Genomic DNA, 21,461 nt, shown 5'->3' with positions numbered 1-21,461 from the left:
ACAGAACAAATCTAAAAAAATATTTATTTAATATTATTTAGTTTAAATTATTAATATTATTGACATCAAGATACTATTTGAAGAGAAAAACTTTGTGATGACAATCTGAATTCGCATACATGTATTACCATAATTTGTCTAATAATATTTCTGAAATAAATGTTGCAAATTCATGTAGAATAGTTGTGTATTTGTGGATAAAATCATATTTGTATATTGTTATGAGAAATAAAAAAGCTCAATATATTACTGACATTCTATTTTATTTTGCTTCTTTTCCATTGAAATACGTCGGGCTTAATTTTCTGTGAAGCGCAATCATATAATGCTTTTTTTAAAAATTAATTTTGAAAATGTTATCATTGTGCCAGTGAAACATGATCTAGACATTTGAATACAAAGTAAAGTTTACGTTTTAATTAACCTCTATAAAATAAAAAATTGTTTAGGAAAAGAGCAATCTGACATTCATAAGTAATAAAGGATTTGATTCGTGGATGTAATCTTACTACAAGTAATGGATATGGCGCTTCTATGAGCTTAATTGAGGGGGAAATTTTGGAGACAATTTATCAGTTTCTGTGTTTGGATGAGTTAAATGTCAATTAAATATATGTAGTTGAAATGAAGGCATAAGTTACTGATTATACTACCTTATACGTTTCACAAAGACATTTTTGAATATCTTCACTAACTTCAATTATCATGATCATTTACTTTGTTTTGTTTACTAATAATTAAATCATAAGGAATTCAATGATAAGAATGGGACGATATGAATTGTTGTGTTTTTCATGTGTATTTCTAAAAATTCAACAATTAGTAAACAACATTTATATCTTGTGTACCCATTCAACTGTTCACTATGGTATACAAACGAAAGAAAGTAAAATACAATAAGTGGATGGTGGAGATATGTATATTATTAGATCTAGACTGAATTCTTTTCATTAATGAAAATTATATGACATGATGTTTTTGAAATAAAATATAAGTTTGCCAAGGAAAAAATATTATGGAGATGAAATAGATAATTAAAGAGAGGTACGCACCCCCTTGGTTTTAATGCTCTATTTACAATAGTGCCTTATGTAGTCTATATCGAGGACAGGATCCAAAGCCGAAGTTACAATGTTTAGATCTCGGTGCTAACATTGGAGTTTATTTGATGGCAGTTGAAAAATTTTGTAGAAAAGTGGTTGCTGTTTATGCACTTACAATAAATATCCGAAGGCTGTGTGCTACAATGAATTGAACAATTTTACAGAGAACGTTCACTTGATAGAAAGTGCTCTTTCAGATGTTTACAATCTCTAGTTTCTCTAGGTGCAGACCGAGGAAATATAGGCGGAACCTTTGTAGCAAAAGATAAAAATCCAAACAAAGTGAGAGGAAGTCGAGTTTCAGGTAACTTCGGAAACGTCCAGACAGCAACTCTGGACGACAAACTGAAACTTCCGGGTTTTAATCTGAATAAAGTGATAATAAAAATGGATGTTGAAGGTCACGAAAATAGAGTTTTCAGAGGAGGCGAAAACTTTTTTAAATAAAGTCGATGTGAGAGCAGTATTCATGGAGTAGATGTGGCTAAAAACTGGCCCGGCCAGACAGAAAATAACAGACTTTTTAACTCGTCATGGGTTTCAACCAACAAGACCGTCCTTAGCTACACAGCTTCTGCCTCTTAACAACAGACTCTCTTTGCCAAATGATGTTTTTTTGGAGAAGGAAATGATAAATATAAAAGTCTACTCGACGTACATTGTTATATTTCTGTTATAAAAAAAAAACACGATTACAAATATAAGAAGGGTATTGGTAAAAAATAAAATTTAAATACAAATTGGCATGTTTTCACATTTTGTCAATTTTTCATTGTTAGTTCTGCATTTAGTAATAATCCAGGGGGTGCCGCTATCGATTTTCTTCTGAAAATGGTTTTCATTTGGTTTGAATTACATGCAAATTTTATTATGTGACACTGTAAGTGTTTGAGCTTTTGTTTTTCTACTGATGACACTATTCATTATAATCTAGTTAATCAAATTTACTTGAAATAATTTTTTTTATCTCTCTTTTGTTAAGTATTTTGTATATCCTTCCACTCAATAGCCATGGATAAGATTTTTATCAATATAATTATCTAGATATAGGTAATATCTCTCATTAAAAGGTGATATATATTCGATTCCAGTTGGTGAAATTGCCTTCTTGAATTGTTTTGAATAGGAGATATAATATATTTGCGTTTCTTACAGCATTAAGATATGAGTGGCCTCTTTCTCAAGACAATCTAATTTCAATGAAAAAAAATTGAGGCCTTCCAAGTGCGATTGTTTTTCTAAACATTGATTCAAAATTAATGAAAATGATTTTGTATTCCTAGACAATATTCTTAAAGAACGATTATAAAAGTCTCTTCAAATTTTTGAAGCTAAATTTGATCCAAATTGCATCGTCTAATATTTCGGCTTTGCTTTGATCAGATATACCAAAGGTTCTCTGAAAATCAGATCTAAATTTATGTGCACAAATGTGATGTTTGTATTTAATATAGTTTAAAATATCTTTTTTACACGTTACTTTTTTCTAAGTTAATCTTAAGCTTAAGGTCTGTGGTTCTTAAGTGTTTCTATGATTCATGGGTTATCTAGTAGGTTAATTTATTTTCAGTTACATCTTTAAATACTTAGTACCGTATAAGTGGAAATTTTAGCGAGACGCAAATTTAGCGATTTCTTCCTAAAAAATGGTATTTTATTTTCAGCGAGAAGTAATTTTAGCGATTTTAAAATGCTATATACTTAAAGAAACTATTACAAATAATACGCTATTAATTTTTAGCGATATTCAATTTTAGCGATGTCAGCACCCTCGCTAATAATGCCAAAATTAAATCCTCGCTAAATATTCTACTTATACGGTATTACATTTTTTCTTTCCCTTCACCGAGCAATATATTTTTCCTACAGACCAGTTGGATTTAACTGATATATTCATGTAGGAAGCGAAACAACTCTAACTACAAAATTGAGCATTTCAAACCGAAAGTTAATTTTGTCACGATAGAAACTTTGGGACACGACTGTTATGAAAACAGAGAGGTAATAGTCTTTGTTTTATTCATAAAGAGTATAATAAAAATAAACATTTTAGGGTAGCATCTGAAAATATATATTTCACAAAATCATACCTGTTCTCTGACCGCTGCGTATCAATTCTCACGAAATTTTTATAACTGTTATTTTCAATACGGAAGTTAATTTTGTAATGTTCAAACTATGCAACAGGCTGATATGAAACAGATAGGTAAAAGTGTTTGCTTTATATACTACAAATAAATTTAAATATAAATATATATATATATAGGGTAATATTTGAAAAACGTGCTCTCTCCAGGCTCGTTACTGACCGTGGCGAAGCCGATATCGTCGGCTTACAAAACATATACAGACACGTGAAGAGTGGCTTGGGGGTAAAAAGCTGAGTGGAGTGGAGTGGAGTGGAGTCGTGGAGTGGAGTCTGTATTATAACAATACAGATTGTTTGAGAACAAAACAATTTCTTTTGCATACAATGTGTACACTGTACCAAGAATGAAACAAGAAACAAAAGAAGTCCATGCAATCAAAAACTAACGACCTTTAAATGTCAAACAGAGAATCACTTAGAAATGCTTTATATAAACACTATCTAAACTTAGCAAGACTGTTTGACCTTATTCGCCTATCCCAAAACAGGCAAACCTAGCAAGAGATGTTGACAGCTTTAATATCAAACAGAGAAAGAGCAGAACTGATGACAGCAATTTTAAGTGCAAGATAGCCCCTTTGTTGGAATTTGAAGGTCACACATTTTTCTGTATCTCTATCTTTTTAATACGTATCTTCCTTTTCTGGTTTAAGTAGAGGACATGCTACAGAATAGAGTGTTAAGACTCGACTGATAAATACATATCAGCCATTGGATCTGTTGAAGTTTAATAATTGACCAGGATTAATTACTAGACTTAAAATAAATATAATTACCGGAATTGAAAACCTTAAAAAGTAAAATATTTATTGAAATGAGCTCAACAACTTGTGTTTTTTTTTTCCATTTTAAAATACACATTGTGCATTTTAAACGATGACACACAATTAACTTTAAATAAAATTATTTTACCCTTGTTTTTTGAAAAGGGAGCTGTTTTGATTTATACCTATAATTAGTTTCACCAATATTTGATCAAGCTTGTAAATGTGACTCATAACAAAATTAATACATATGATAAGTAATGTCCCCACCCTAAAACAAGTGCTTTCCTTTTATTTTGCTGATCAATGTATAACATGTATAACATGCAGTCTATCAACCAGTATATGTATCATTGAGACAATTATTTATTATTGATAAAAACATTTTGACAGAATTCATTGGGACTTTAAAAGAATGTTTATCCCTATAGCGATGTGATGAAATGTATTTGGTTACTTCTGATCATAAAGATGTGTTGTAAACTAAGTTATTTATATCTTATTGATTAATTATTATATGTATATAATTATATATACCGTAGTTGGAGGGGCAGATATAGTAACACATTTGTTTGTTTTAGTTTGTGTAAGTTAACAGACATCATTTAGATTTTTTTGCTGACAAAAGCAATATACCACTTAATTCAGTTCTTTTTTAAGCAAATTTTTATTTACAATCAACAACTGAGTAAGCATTTCAAGGGCAGTAATTAAATCTGTCAACACTTCTCGCGTGTTGGGATGGGAGTGCATATGGGTCACTTGGTCTCTGTTACTCAAAACAAAAAGTTATTCCCATTGATGTGTTGACATTTGAAGGTTATATCCCCCCCCTCATTTTCTCATTCATCTACAATATATGAACTATTATTGTAACAGTCTTTCAATGATCACAGACAGCTATAGCTTGGGCATATAGAGTTGAAAAGGAAAGGAGGGATTGTGTTCGATTACCTGAGTAATTTTTTGAATTCCATAGCTCTAAATCTACTACATAGTAACGTTCTGTAGTGTTTCCTACAATTTACCAATACCTGCTAACCTCTACGCCCAAAAGCAGAGATGTAAATATTTACACAAAATGAGAAATAACAAACAATTAAATAAGATAGTTTTACTTTTAGAAAATAATTTAGATAGAGATTGAAAGCTACCGCATTATATAATACAAGTAAAATAAAATAAAATTGATTTGAATGTAATGATTTTTTGACAAATCATTGAATATTTTGTACATTGTAGCAAACCATAAAATTTTAAGAACAACACAAAGTTGACAACATCCTGCTTGAACTAGTCATCTTTTTAAAAATAAAATTGAATGACCAAATACATTTCAGCACATCGCTATTGGGACAAACTTTCTTTTAAATTCTCCATTGACTGCATGTTATATATTGACCAGCAAAATACAACGAAAACACTATTTTTCCCCATTACTTATGATATGTATAATTTTTGTTCTGGTCACATTTTAAAATAAGCTTGATCAAATATTGGTGAAACTAATTTTGTGACAAATTGTATGTTGTTTTACATCCCTCTCGAGAATTTAAACTCATATTTAGACCCCATCACATGCGGATGGAGATTGAGCTGTAATTTTTGTCCTATACTCGCACTGTACTTGATCATTGAGCAGTGAAGGGTATTTTTCGTGCTAGTAATTACTGCGACACAGTACAATGGACATTGATGTTTGCATTCTCATATGAAAGACCGGTCTCTATTTAGTCCCACAGTGGAATTCAAACCCATAATGTAAGGATCAGCTCCTTACTGCGCGACTCAGAGCAGACACTCCAATCACTGCCACGCGGGTGACAAAACTAATTATAAGAATGAAGTATCACAAGTTCCTCTTCAAGAAACAAAGGTTAAAAATTTGAAAAATAAGTAATGCATCATCGTTTAAAATGTGTTTCAAAAATCAGACATAGCAACGCCAGTTTCTCAGCAAACATTTCAAAAAATATTATCCATTTTATGTTTCACAGCTGTATGATATGTATTTGTCAGTCGAGTCTATTAACACCTATATTCTGAAGCATGTCTCCTAAAAGGGATATATGCATGTAAATATTTAGATATATATGTTTATATACAAAGATAGAGATACAGAAAAAAAAATTGTGACCTTCCAACACAGAGGATATCTTTAATAGTGAAACCTATTTTTTAAAAATATGTGCCTTTATAATTATGTAGTTGTCATCAGTTCTGCAGTGCTCTTTCTCTGTTTGATATTAAAGCTGTTAACACCTCTTGCTAGGTTTGCCTGTTTGGGATTGGCAAATAAGGTCAAAAAGTTCAGCTTAGATAGTGTTTATATATTACGTAGTAAAGCATTTCTAGCATTTCTAGGTGATTCTCTGTTTGACATTTAAAGGTCGTTAGGTCGTTAGTTTTTTATTGCATGGACTTCTTTTATTTCTTGTTTCATTCTTGGTACAGTGTACACAAATCCAAAACGACAATGAAGGGGAGAAAAGAAAAAGAAAGCAAAAGAAATTGTTTTGTTCTCAAACTTCCTGTATTGTTATAATACAGACTCCACTCCACGACTCCACTCCATGACTCCACGACTCCACTCCACTCCACTCAGCTTTTTACCCCAAGCCGTGAAGAGTATACTGACTTTAGTAATAGATAGTATGGCTGCGTTGATCAAATATTCAAATTTAGTTTAAATATCTTTTTTTATACCAAAGTCTTTAGTAAGATGGATTAAAGAATCTATAGGACTGTGGCGAATATTTCAAAGCAAATGATATGCAAGCGCGGATTAAAAAACAATACAAAGACAAACAAATACTTTCATTGAATGATTAATCTTGTCTTAAATGGACTGTAAAGCAAAAGTTACACATACTGCAACCTAAACCTAGAATTTATTGAGTATTTCAACTGTTTTTAGGTTAAATTGGTAGGATCTTTGTAACACTGCAAAAGATGGCCTCCAGTACAACTAAAGCACAAGACGTTATCTTGTGTCACCTCTGTGACAGGAGACCCGCCCTTCTTCACTGTAATCCCTGCCAGGTCGACTTATGTGAAAAATGCGTCGGAAAACACTATATGACGTCATCGTCCTCTAATCATGAGATTGTCAAATACCGAGAGAGAAAATTTCATCTTTCATTTCCAAACTGCAAAGCCCATAGCGGAGAAAAATGTACTGTTCAGTGCCAGAATTGTGATGTAGAAGTTTGCTTTAAATGTCTCAGCGGGGACCATAATGGCCATCGAATTGTTGAGATTAAGGACATTGTTGAAGAAAAGAAAAAGCTTTGGGAGAAAGACACAGCTTATTTAAAAGAAGATATCATTCCAAAACTTGAAAAAGCAGATACAGAAATAGAATCCAAATTAGCTACTTTAAATGCTAAATGTGACGAATTAGAACAATCAGTAACAAAACATGGGCAAAAATGGCAGCAATGCATTGAAGAAATCGTGGCGAAAAACAAGAAAGATATTGCAGAAATGAGAGGAAACGGCATAAAGAAATTAAAAGAATACCAGAAGGAAATCAAAAATAATCTTGATAAGCTAAATGAAATTGCTCTTCAAAACGAAATGATTTTTCAGTCCATGGACATTTGTCACATCACAAAATATGAAAGCAATATTCAGAAGTATCTAGGGGTTCCCTTACACATAGAAATGGATCTACCAGCTTTTGTTTCCAAAGACATAGATAAAGGTAAACTTTACCAAGATTTTGGAAAGGTAAAGAAACCCGAGATCAAAACAGGACCGATCTACAGATCAGATGTATCCAGTGAACTCCTAGACAAAGCCATAGAAATCGCATCCTTCCACACTGAAATAACACCGTTGATGAGGATGGCATGTCTGGATACAGATGAGGTGTGGGTAACTGGGAGGAATAATAAAACCGTTACTCGTATTAACCTACAAGGTTCTGTACAGGAAACTATAACTTCTACTTGTCGAAACCATCCTAGTGATATTTCAGTTTCAAATGAAGGGCATCTACTGTACACAGACTTGGATAATCAAGTAATCAATGATGTCCATCAGACAACAGCACAGATCACAACACCACAGGGATGGAAGCCAGTTGGACTGTGTTGTACACAATCAGGTGATTTACTGGTCAGTATGTGTACATCTAATGATGAGCATTATAAAATTGTCCGTTATGAAGGTCAAACAATAAGGCAGGAGATAGAGAAGGACGACCAAGGTCATCCACTATATAAAGGAGGAGAAAATATGCTGTTTGTGACGGAAAACAATAGCGGGGATATCTGTGCCTCTGACGTCAATGGTAAGATAGTCGTTGTGGTGAATAAGGCAGGAAAACTACAGTTCCGATATAAAGGACAACAAACGATGAAGAAGCAATTTGATCCAACCACTATTGTCACAGACTCCTCTGGTCGTATAATAGTAAAGGATGTTGGTAATTCCTGTACCCACATTATTGATCAGGACGGTCAGTTTCTCCGTCGTCTGGATTTCTGTGGAATAATGAGTGTGGACACAATGGGACGACTGTGGGTGGGGGAGTATAAAAGTGGAATTGTAAAGGTCATCAAATATACAAAATAAATGATTTGATTTCTTAAATACAATCTGCGAGGAAATATTATGAAGAATATTTTTTCATTAAATAAGTTCTTGTTTAAAAAAAAAAAAGAATAATTAAAAAATTAAAATGTAGTTTGAGGTGGTATTTCATCAATACAGAAATATAGAAAAAATCATTTGCTAAATTGAACCTTAAATTAATGTAAAAAAATATGCGAAATTGTAAATCAAAATACTATGGCTGCAACAATGGACTCGGAAATAATTATGTTGGGAATAAGTCAACGTTTTAAATAATTCAAAAATCATGATGTTTTATTTAATATTGCTTTAAGTTTTATCTATAGATATTTTTATCATGACATCATGATAATTATGTAAAGGGATAATCTTGTTGATCACAATCTAAATTCCTGTATAACCATAACATGTCCAAAACATAATTCTGAAGTTAAGGTTGCACTATTTTTCCGAATAAAGTTGTGTTTCGAATAAAATAATGTCAGTTGATGTATACGGTTATGATGGGGAATATTAACGCAAAAAATACTAAATGTATTATTGACATTCTTTTTTAGTTATGCTTCTGTTTACCCTTGAATTAGGGTTTGTTCATACATACATTGTAATGTGCTATCTTAAACCTTTAATTTAACATTATGATTTTTAAAAAATGATTAACACTAGAATATTTTGTAATATTGGCAGTAATACGTAATCTCTGTAGCATGGTAGATATCACTTATGTATATTGACAATACTTAGATATGTGAAATAAAATAAATGTTTACGTTCAGGAAAGAACAATTTGGTTTACCTGAAGAATAAAGGCTTGCCTCATTGAATGTAATTTAACGACAATGATGCATGTCCCTTCTTTTAGTTGAAATGGGGGAGTAGTTTTGGACGATTTTTTTGTTTCGAGTTGGCAACTGAATGCCAATCGGTTAATAAGAAGTTGGAATGAAAACATAAGTACCGTGTTTCTGTTTTTCTGTTTCAAAAGTTGATAATGATATCAAATTAAACTTTTCACTCAATTTTTTTTTATATTTCTACGTATTTTTAATTACACTAAGTCGTAAATGATTTTTTTAATTTTAAGAAATTTAACAAGAACAGGACAATAAACTGTCGTGTCTCTTTACTGAATTTTAAGTATATGATTCAGAGATCACCCAAATACCCGCGGTTAATGGAGACTGACAGTTTGGAAAAAAATTGATCTAATTTTTTAAACCGGGGTTCCCAGAGAAATCATTGCTCTATGCACACAACGAAAAAAAAATTGGATTCAAAATTTTTGATACAAATTTTGTTTTCAACGAAGGGTTATCTAAATTCTATGCTTCATTTGAAGGAAAAGGTTGTTCTAATTGTAGTTACCCCTTCCGTACGTCAGGAAAAAAGTATCCCGAAAATTAATAGATTTGGGCATTTATGAGTAACAATGTCACCCACCCCTCATCTTCGCTAGCCAAGGGTGACGATCCGCTCCTCTCCTCTTTTCAAGGAGGAAAAGAGGAGAGGAGTGGATCGTCACCCTTGGATAGCGAAGATGCCCCCCCCCCAAAAAAGTAACAAGTCTTGCCTTTTTTTAATATAAATTACAAAACGTATTTTAAATGTATTTTATATTGAGAGGAGTCTGTATCCTTCTTGTATTAGTTGTCATCGAGTTGATATCTAGGTTATATCCATAGTAACCATTGTAATTATATGTCAAGTCATTTAAGATGTCACAAACATTTTCAATTCAAATATTATAATGTTTAAATAGCTGATTCGTTGTCCATATAACTTTCTCTCATAGTGTTTGCTGTTTTAATTTTTTGTTGTTTTAAGGCTTCAGTACCCATACCATTGTATAGATTTGTACTACTCATGTTCATAATATTTTCTCAATATATTGCGTATTAAATTAGAAAAAGCCTGAACATTTCCAGTTCATTAGATATATGTAATACATACTTCCTGATGCATGACCATGTAAAGTTTCAAACACTGACTTATCAAGAAAATTTGATTTTGTCTGATTCTTAGGTGGGTCGGTCCTTCCAAATATTCAAAGAAAGATAATTGAATTAGAAAGCGCAACTTTATTTTTCTATATTTTTAAAGAGATTTTTTTCATGTAAAGCAACACGACTTAGCTAATTCTGAAGTTAATTCTAAAGACAAACTTGATTATTGGATTAATGAAAAAAGTAAACAAATATTTGTGTGTAGAAGGCGGGACAAAAACAAAACTTTTCAAACCGAAAGTTGAACTTTGGAACAGGCTGATATTGAAAATGAAAGAGATAATGGTATTTTTTACACATGTATTTATTATGGCTAGTATTAGAATTTACTTTTTAGTGAAATGTATGAAATTGTTATCCATTGTTGACACATTTATATATTGACCGAGGCGAAGCCACAATAGCTGGGGATAACAATTTCAACGTTAGCCGAGAAAAATCCATTGGCAATTTCTTCTCTGGATATACTGAATGTATTCATTTAGAATGAATTTAAAATAAAAAAAATTATGCTGAAGATACGTGCATATTCTCCACAGTTATTAATTTATATACTGAGTATTATCCATCGTCATGCATTTTTCAACCGTTGTGATGTATTTAGGGCTGGACGTGGCTTTGTACACTGTTTATTTGCCCTTATTGTCACATTCAAATCCTCTCATAGTTTATGAAGGATGCAAAAATATCAAGATAAAACAAAACAAAACAAAAACACCCACATGAATGAATTATTTTATTGAGATTTGGTCTGATTCTAGATTGAATACATCGAAGATTTGTTCTCTGCAGAAGATGGCCACCAGTACAACCAAAGCACAAGACATTATCCAGTGTCACCTCTGTGACAGGAGACCCGCCCTTCTTCACTGTAATCCCTGTCAGGTCAACTTATGTGAAGAATGCGTCGGAAAACACTTTATCCCGCTTCAGACAAATTTGTCCATTACTGATTGGATAAAAGCTAATCACGCGACGCCCTGAAATTTTCCGTATTAGGTCTCCGTTTCCGTATTACGTCTCCGTCGAGGCGTAATATGAAAATCGGGCACGCGATTCCGTTCGAAGCGTTGTTATATTGTAAATAGGTCTAAAAATGGCGGCTAAGAAACTGTTTACGTAGGTAGTTTAGTTGAATTTCTTGTAATAACGGTATTTTATGTTGATTGTTATTGGATTAAAACTTAATATTTTCATAATATGCACAAATATTTTGTTTATATTGAAAAAGGTCTTCAGCGGGATAAATTCGTAACACAGTCAGTTAGTGACCTAATACGGATTCATACAGGGTCTGAAATGAAAATCCGTATTGGGACTCGCCTTCGCCTCGCTCAATACGGATTTCCCTTTCAGACCCTGTATGAATCCGTATTTAAGGTCACTAACTGACTGTGTAACTAATAATACATGTATGACGTCATCGTCCTCTAATCACGATATAGTCAAATACCGAGAGAGAAAATTCCACCTTTCATTTCCAAACTTCAAAGCCCATAGTGGCGAAAAATGTACAGTTAGGTGCCAGAATTGTGATTTAGAAGTTTGCTTTAAATATGTCTCAGCGGGGCCCATAATGGCCATAGAATTATTGAAATTAAGGACATTGTTGATGAAAAAAAAAAGCTTGTAGAGAAAGACACAGCTTATCTTAAAGACGACATCATTCCGAAATTAGAAAAAGCAGATACAGAATTAGAATCCAAATTAGCTGCTTTAAATGCTAAATGTGACAAATTAGAACAATTAGTCATTGAACATGGAGATAAATGGCAGCGATGCGTTGAGGAAATCGTGGCAAAAAACAAGAAAGATATTGCAGATATGAGAGGAAATGGCATTAGAAAATTAAAAGAATACCAGAAGGAAGTCAAAAATGCTCTTGAAAGCCTAAATGAAATTGCTCTTCAAAACGAAATGATTTTTCAGTCCATGGACGTTAGTCAAATCACAAAATATGAAAGCAATATTCAGAAGTTTCTAAAGATTCCTTTACAAATAGATCTGGAACTACCGGCTTTCGTTTCCGAGGACTAATAAAGGAAAACTTTGCCAAGATTTTGGAAAATTACTAGTAACAGAACCCAAGATACAAACAGAACCGATCTACAAATTAGATATATCCAATGAGCTTCTAAGAAAAAGCTGTAGAAATCGCATCCTTCCACACTGGAATAACAGATTTGAGGAGGATAGCATGTCTAAATACAGAGAAGGTGTGGGTGACAGGACATAATAGTAAAGCCATTACTCGTATCAACTTACAAGGTTCTGTGCAGGAGACCGTTATCTCTACTTGTCCAAATCATCCTAGTGACATTTCAGTTTCAAAAAAAGGACATCTGCTGTACACTGATGTACAAAATGAAGTAATCAATGACGTCCACCAGACAAGAGCACAGATCAAAGCACTACAGGGATGGAAACCAGTAGGACTGTGTTGCACACAATCAGGAGACATACTGGTCAGTATGCGCACATCTAATTATGAACAACGTAAAATTATCCAATATGAAGGCCAAACAATAAAGCAGGAGATAGAGAAGGACGACCATGGTCATCCACTATATAAAGGAGGAGAATACATGCTCTCTGTGACGGAAAACAACAACGGGGTTATCTGTGTATCTGACGTCAATGGTAAGATAGTCATTGTGGTGAATAAGGCAGGAATACTACGGTTCCGATATAAAGGAGAGCAATCTAAGAAGGAGCAGTTTTTTCCTACTAGTATTGTCACAGACTCCGCGGGTCGAATAATAGTACGGGATGTCAGGAATTCCTGTACCCACATCATTGATCAGGACGGTCAGTTTCTCCGTCGTCTAGATTTATGTGGAATAATGAGTCTAGACACACTGGGACGACTGTGGGTGGGGCAGTTTGAGAGTGGAAATGTGAAGGTCATCACATATACAGAATAAACGGTTTGATTTCTTTAATACAATCTGCGAAGAAATATTATAACAATATCTACATATTCTTTTTAATAATGGAAATTCTTTTAGTGTCACTGTGGTTTTTCATCAATCGTCATAAAATAGAGAAATATGATAAATGGGACCTTAAATTTCTAAAATACTCAAGATGTAACAACATGCAAAGATTTTAATGTTCAGGGATTAAGTCAGTGTTTTAGTTATTGATTTGAAAATTCATTTAAAAAAAGACAATTTTTAAAGTGTGTTTAATAATCTAATCTAATTATGAATATTTTTTTCATATTGTGATGATAAAATCTAAAGAGATCAGCTTAATGAAAACAAACTTAATGCGAATTTCAAATTACTAAATAACAGTAATTTTTCTAATAGATGTGGCTGAAGGATGGACATTTTATTCAGAATATTTTTAAAGTTTAACTTCAGATAAGTCGCATCCATGTTCTGTTATGACTACCTGTATAAACTTTTATATTTCATACACCTTAGAATTTCATTTTGTTTTATTAAACTAAAGTTAAATAGCCTAGAAGCAGTTTTAGGTCTTACATGAATCCCAATCTAAATTAAAAGAAACTGTTTACTTGAAAGAAATTTCTAAAACAATGTTTGTCTTCCTCTAAACGTTCCTCCAGTCGCCTGCCTCTGGTCATTGAAACATTACAATATCAGCTACAACCAAAATATTTCTTTCTTAAAAATAGGGAGATATTTCAAATGTACTTTTTTGTTTGGAATTTCGATTTTATCAAAAAAAACATGAAATCATGTAATTAGAACAGATAAAGCTGGTCAAATATAGGTCCTGTATATAATAAACCATTAATTAGATTCTGTCCTAAGTACGACATACAGAGAGGATATACCGGTAAAGGCTGGTGGTTTCGTTTACATGTGAATAACTACTTGCTTTCGATTGAATGCGTTTTTGTTCATTGTTTGTGTAAAAATAAAAGAGAAGAGGCCCCAGAATGCAATTTTTATCATTTTTAAATATTATCAAAGGTGAAAAGAGATTTGTTTGAGAGAAATAATTTGGGGGGGGGGGGGCACGTTTGATACATAACTATGTCTTCACATTTTTTGGAGGGGGGTTGCACTTCTGTGTCGATAGGCAATAAAAGTTATAAAATAGATGGTTGTTTGGATTTTATTTATTTCACAGTGTTACATTTCTTCTGTAATAAGACAATACCATGTATACATCGATGATTTAAACAATAAAATGCGTTCTTTGTTTGTTATTACTGGAATTAACGGAAGCAGCTATTGCAGAAAAAATGCATAACCCGCATAAGCGGGTTATGTAAATTTTTTCTGCAATAGCTGCGACTGTTAATTCCAGTAATAACAAACAAAGAAAGACATTTTATTGTTTATATTTATATCTGTTTAAATAATCATTTAAAGTAGGATTGAATAGATTAATAATTAATTATTGTTTTAATGTTGCAAACGTCTTTATACGTTTCATTGATGGAACAGCCATCACATTCACATGGAGGGGGAATTATTGTTTATATATCAGAATCTCTTCGAGCCATTAGGCGTAATGACCTTGAACCTACTTCAATAGAATGTATCTGGTTAGAAGTGTGTGTACCCACCTGTAATTTTCTTCTATGCTGTGTATATCGTCCACCAAACAGTAGTATTTCCTTTTGGGATAATCTTATATGGTCTATTGAAAAAGCTTCTGATATTTCCAGTAAATTAATGTTAGTTGGAGATCTTAATGTAGATTTTTTTAACATTCCCCGAACACACATCATAAACGAAATTCTGTTAAAATACAATCTCACTAACACTATCCATGAAGCCACTCGTATCACGGGCTCGTCGAACACACTTATTGACCCAATTTTAGTCAACCCAGATATGTCAGTTCTTCACTCAGGCGTGTTAAATACAGAAAGTACAATCAGCGATCACAAAGCGACATACATTTTCCTCAAATCTACTGTTAATTTAAACCAATCTTATGAACGTAAAGTGTGGGTATATAAAAATGCAGACATAGACAAATTGAATTCACTCATTGAAAATACTGATTGGGTGAATCTCATTTGTAATGCACAAGATGTTGATCAAGCAACGGAAAACTTCTCTTTGACATTTATGAATATAGTTAGACAAAGCATACCAGAACAATCTGTTATTATACGGCCCAAAGATAAACCATGGTTTGATTCTGCACTGCGCAAAACTCTTCGAACAAAAAATAGACTTAAGCGAAAAGCCCAAAAAAGCAAAAAAAAATCTGATTGGACAAATTTTAAACAAGTGAGGAATAAGTTTAATAATATGAAAAAACATGCAATAGAAAATTACAACAATAATCTAGAATTACACCTTATGGATGCTAGCAAAAACAACTCGAAATTATACTGGAAAATACTGAAGGATGTTTTTAAAACAAAAAATGCCTGTGATATTCCACCATTACAATATATATCTGATAGTGGTCGTACAGATATTGCTTATTCAAACGAAGAGAAAATAGATGCACTTAATAACTATTTTACATCTGTATCATGTGTTGATGATAGTGATCTAGAATTACCTGAGGCATATCATGTATGTAACAGTGAAATTAGTAGTGTACACTGTATGTATTACTGAGCAAGAAATAATTGATATTGTAACTATTCTTCCAACAAACAAAGCTATTGGTCATGATAATATTAGTCATTAGATGTTAAAATCAGCAAAGTTTACTATTGCTAAACCTCTTTGTTTATTGTTTAATAGATCTCTAAGTGAATGTATTTTTCCCTCTGCATGGAAATTAGCAAATGTACTTTCTCTATTTAAAAAAGAAGATCCTTCTGTGATGTCTAACTACAGACCAGTGTCATTGTTGAGTTGTGTTGGGAAAATCATGGAAAGAGTTGTGTTGAAATATATTTATAATTATTTTCATGACAATAATCTTTTTTATAAATACCAGGCTGGTTTTTTACCTGGGCATTCAACAGTATACCAGCTGATAGAAACATATGATAATATTGTTAAAGCTATTGATGATGGAAAATTTTGCTGTATGATTTTTTGTGATCTGTGAAAAGCATTTGATCGTGTCTGGCACAAAGGTCTTTTATTTAAGCTTAAGACATATGGGATTACTGGTAGTTTGTATAAATGGCTTGAGAATTATCTGAATTGTCGGTACCAAAGGGTGATGCATAGGAACTTATTATCAACGCCCAAACCCTTATATGCTGGTGTTCCCCAGGGCTCAGTTTTAGGACCACTTTTGTTCTTAATTTATGTTAATGATGTTGCTGATAATATGGTTACTTTTTGTAGATTATTTGCTGATGACAATTCTTTGCAGCATTCGTCTCATAATATGAAAATAATTGAAAGAGACTTAAACAAAGATTTAAATGCTCTGGAACTATGGTCTAAAAAACGGTTATTGAAATTTAATCCCTCTAAAACAAAAGTAATGATGTTTAGCACAAAGAAAAATATAGAATATCCTAAGCTTCTATTTCAACAATGTGAATTAGACTTCATTACGGAACACAAACACCTCGGAGTACTATTTTCACACGATGCCAGTTGGTCACCACATATTGATAATATACTGTCTATTGCTTACAAAAAATTGTCCCTTTTAAAAAAATTAAAATTTAAAGTAAATTGAAAAACACTCTCACTCATGTATACATCATTCATAAGACCGCAACTTGAATACGCTTCAGTGGTGTGGGGGTGCTGTCAACAGGGTGATAGTGATAAATTAGAAAAACCAACTTTATGCAGCTGGAATTGTAACAGGGTTAACAACTATAGCTTCCCAAGATTCACTTTATTTTGAAACGGGATGGGAACCGCTTAGTTGTAGAAGACAAGAAGCTAGATTAATGTTCAAACTTCATAATAATTTAGTGCCAGAATACTTAATGGACATCCTTCCAAATATGCGCTGTAACACATCTATCTACTCGACAAGAAATTCTCAAAATTATGATATTCCAAAGTGTCGATTACAAACTTATAAGTCTACGTTTATTCCTACTGTAGTTAACGAATGGAACTCCATTCCACTTGAAACTCGAAATTTACAGTCAATGTCGAAATTCAAATCTAAAATAAGTAATAAAAAATCTAGATCTGCCCCACCTTCTTACTTTGATTACGGTAACAGAAGACTTAATGTTCTTCAAACCAGACTACGACATAATTGTGTATTAAATAACGACCTTTATAGATGCAATTTAATATCAAGTCCCTTGTGCACATGTGGTAAAGTTGAGGACACATACCATTATTTTTTCGTATGTCCAAAGTATGTGAATGCCAGAAATGAATTTTTAAATAAATTTTTACAATTTGATAAAATCCACATATTAGATACACATGTCTTATTATGGGGGGTTGAATCACTGAGTGCTGCAGAGAATGAACGTCTCTTTTCTTTTGTTCAAACATTTATTAAGCATTCTGGTAGATTTCCTTGTTAATTACTGTACCTATATATTAATATATGAATTTGTTAAACTTTTATATATTTATACATAATTATGCAAAATGCATCAATTTGTTTACTTTTGCAAATTCTGAATCCTTTATATAGCATGTTTAACTGTGACAATATCAATGTGTAATTTACATGTATAGGGAGAGAGCGTTATAAGTATTAAGTACTTGTGCTCAATCCCTTTGTAATTATATTACAATAAATATGTTCAAACCAACAGCCAATGATCAAGAAATCTGTACAGGCGACATGCCCTAAGTTCATGCAGTGATTAACGCAATAGGTTTTCTTAAGAGATAAAGGAGAAAATATTCAGTAGATGTAAATATATGATAATAACGATAAAGGTAAAGATAATACATGTGTATGCAATAAAATAAAAAGTCTTCCGTTTTATATCTAAGTTTGCTGTCATCTTTGTAAGCTCTTGGTTTGGATGAAGGAGTCACATTGGGAATACTAAATAATTTTCTTACAAAGTACACTTGAAAACAAGACGTTGCTAAAATAGAAACAATCTGGAAAACGGACCAATACATGACGTAAGCATTATTTCCGGTCAGTAAATACCAGTCCTTTATAACGTTCATTCTACTAGTGGCTTGGTGCAATCGTACTTGGTCTATAGACTTTTGAACCTCTGTGATGGAAGTCTGCAAAGAAGCAATGAATTATAAAGAGGCAGTTAGAATAGTGCAAAAATTAATTGTACGAGATGTTTGTATGTTTTCAGATAATGAAGTTCTACTCCTTGTTGACAATTTTCATTTCTTTCAGACAAGTTAGTGCAATTTCATTGCAACCTCATACCAGCTAATCTTTATTCTAAATATTTACATGCAAGTACAGATTCTTCTCCTTTATTTCTTATAAATAAACACTTCCTTTATCAATCGATAAATTCCCGTTAGAACTTTTTTCAATTTAATTTACTTTTCAGTCAATTACACATATATTAATGACAAGCATATATAACAATAGTACAATATTTAACTGACTTAAATCTATACATTATCCAATTTTAAATGATTTTAAAAAAAAAAGATATGACTATAAATGTCTTTCATTGTTAGTACGGGAATGAACTGTTGCAACTAAGGCAGAAATAAATATATAGAACGACTACACGACTTGCAGCAACAGTAACGTAATACTGCTCAATCGCGTTTAGATGTCTCACCGTGAAATTTTGAACTGTTGTTTGCAATCCCTCTACTTCGGCTACATACTTGGTCCATTCTTCTTCAACCACCGTCACAATATAAATGTATACAAGCTTCGATAAAAATCTGCTATGAATATTTTGAACACATATCTGATAATTTACTTAATTGTTATTTTTATGCATATTGCTATGAGAAGTAAATATATATTAATTGTACAACTACAAGAAGAAATATCCATTGGAAAAAAACAACAGTATGCATTGCATTGTCCAAATATATGTATAATGATTTTTTTCGTTAACAAATCTGAGATTTCATTTTTTTTATTTTCAAATCAACAACAACAACAACTCTAGGTGACTTCCAAAAAACAATGTTGCAAGTTCATTTTTCCATGTGATGTTTAATATCTACAGATCGAATCAATAAATCCTCATTACAGATTATAAAGCATATATTGACTATCTAGTATATTAGTCATACCAGTGTCAGGAGCCGTGTATTCTATACTCCCTTCTGATTTGTAAATAATTTCTTTGATCATATTATTATATCCATCCTTCACATAAAAGTCTACTATACGATCACCGCCTCGAAGAACCTGAAAATAGAATGCAAGAATCATGGAATATGCTTTTCATTAGATGAAATAAATTAAGTCATATTTATTAACCGGATGATAAAAATAAATTAAAACTTTCCAGGGAATTCTAGTATCCATAGATGAAGGATGAAAGTAAGTTAAATATATCATCTAATATGGACGTAGCAATGTGTCGCTTACTTTATAAGGACATAACACAATACTTGTATACTATACTTGTCAGCAAAGGTATCCGGATGCATGATCAACTATCAGGCACTTAGCAACAGGCCTGCCCCCCCCCCTTTCCCCCGACATTACTTTTACTGAAGGAAATGTCCATTGAAAAACATGGTTGCCCCCCCCCCCCCCCCCACTTTTTGCCGCAGTATATTCATAGCAAAGAAATATAGGAAAAAATTGAAGTTGGCCTTGAAAAAATTTGGCCACTACCCCCCCCCCCCCCCAAATTAGGTGAACGTTGTTAATTATTAATCTATATATTCTAAAAGAAGCTTCAAGCATATACGAACGACACGCGGAAACAGACGTTTTACTTTTGGCCTTAGACAGAGTAATTAAGGTACTAGTATATATCCTTTAATGCTGTGAAATCATTATTTTTTCGAGGGATGTCATTTTCGTTGTTTACGGGGTATGGAGAGACCAACAAATTCATTTCCAACACGAAAACTAAAGTTCAAATATGCATTATTTCTACATGTAAACATTTTCTAACAATGAAATCAAATTCCTACAAACCAATATTTTCCCCCAGCCTAGAAATTTTTACCCCACCACTACATGTACATTATAGTATTTCCTTGTAATCCGATCTTTGAATTTTGGAGTTAAACTTGTAAACCATGTAACTATACAATAGTACATGCATTTCATAGGTATTGTCTACGCCAGATAGTGTTTCATTGTTTTTGCTTTTAGCATTTTGTATCTAACTGTACGTACATATGTACGGCCCGCCTACCTCAAACGAAGCATAAAGATTAGCATTCTGTGCCACTCTCTGTACAAAACATTCCTCCTGGCTTGCAGGAACCTCTATTTTGAATTCGTGCTGAGCCCCAGGGAGGCCATCAAAGCTAAAGTCCTCATGCAGTGTTCTCCTCAGTAACTCGTTCTGGTATCACTTGGAGAAATAGATTCCAAAGACACGCCGTACCTAGCACGACATATGTTGAGAACATATTGTTTATCACCAGGACGTAAAATTTGTTACAGAATAGCGAGATAATCGATACAATCATACATTGTGTCTAGCTTGTACAGAGACAACTGTCGTATGGCTAGATTGTAATGACGATAAAGGACCTTTCATTAAAACTTGACATATGAATAATCGAAATATAGAAAAACACCCTTGCAGCTATAAGCATTTTTGATATCATTGTAAATACATGTATGGTTAAAATTCTGTTAGAGAACTCACGACTAGCTTAATTTTTTAGCCATTAACTTTCAGTGGAATTTATGAAATCAAGAACGAGGGCGCTCTTGATTGGCATTCGGCAGGAATCTGGGCGTGATTGAAAAGTAAAAATTTTATCGACATGTCAGATGAAATTTTAACATTTTTTTAATTTAACGGGTTCCTGTGCAGCAGGAAAGGAAAATATTTTCCCGAAATTGAGCTTTGATTTGCTAAAAAATTACTTGAAAATTT

The 21,461-nt window shown here is 32.6% G+C and overlaps 2 protein-coding genes and 1 pseudogene across 2 annotated transcripts; 2 read left to right on the top strand and 1 right to left on the bottom strand.

Moving 5' to 3' along the window:
- The first annotated feature begins 2,983 nt into the window (after positions 1–2,983).
- Positions 2,984–10,020, top strand: LOC134253010 (uncharacterized). Its single transcript, XM_062735537.1, has 2 exons — positions 2,984–3,104; positions 6,934–10,020. The coding sequence occupies exon 2, from the start codon at positions 6,969–6,971 to the stop codon at positions 8,595–8,597; it is 1,629 nt and encodes a 542-aa protein (XP_062591521.1). The 5' UTR covers positions 2,984–3,104; positions 6,934–6,968; the 3' UTR covers positions 8,598–10,020.
- A 1,676-nt stretch (positions 10,021–11,696) lies between these two features.
- LOC134253015 (uncharacterized) lies at positions 11,697–13,524 on the top strand. The gene is made up of 3 exons (XM_062735539.1): positions 11,697–11,719; positions 12,166–12,542; positions 12,746–13,524. The coding sequence occupies exons 1-3, from the start codon at positions 11,697–11,699 to the stop codon at positions 13,522–13,524; spliced, it is 1,179 nt and encodes a 392-aa protein (XP_062591523.1).
- Positions 13,525–18,291: 4,767 nt separating this feature from the next.
- On the bottom strand, positions 18,292–21,164 carry LOC134253014 (transmembrane emp24 domain-containing protein 6-like; annotated as a pseudogene).
- Between the last annotated feature and the right edge of the window lie 297 nt (positions 21,165–21,461).

This window comes from Saccostrea cucullata, unplaced genomic scaffold (assembly GCF_032062105.1).
Source record: "Saccostrea cucullata isolate Sc308-1 unplaced genomic scaffold, CSIRO_AGI_Scuc_v1 ctg2805, whole genome shotgun sequence".
NCBI lineage: Eukaryota > Metazoa > Mollusca > Bivalvia > Ostreida > Ostreidae > Saccostrea > Saccostrea cuccullata.
This window is presented reverse-complemented; position numbering and strand designations above follow the sequence as displayed.

Coding starts and splice junctions, on each gene's coding strand:
- LOC134253015 (XM_062735539.1), top strand. CDS start 11,697: ATGGCGGCTAAGAAACTGTTTAC. Junction 11,720..12,165: donor GCGGCTAAGAAACTGTTTAC/GTAGGTAGTTTA, acceptor AATATGTCTCAG/CGGGGCCCATAATGGCCATA. Junction 12,543..12,745: donor TTTTCAGTCCATGGACGTTA/GTCAAATCACAA, acceptor TCTAAGAAAAAG/CTGTAGAAATCGCATCCTTC.
- LOC134253010 (XM_062735537.1), top strand. CDS start 6,969: ATGGCCTCCAGTACAACTAAAGCACAAGACGTTATCTTGTGTCACCTC.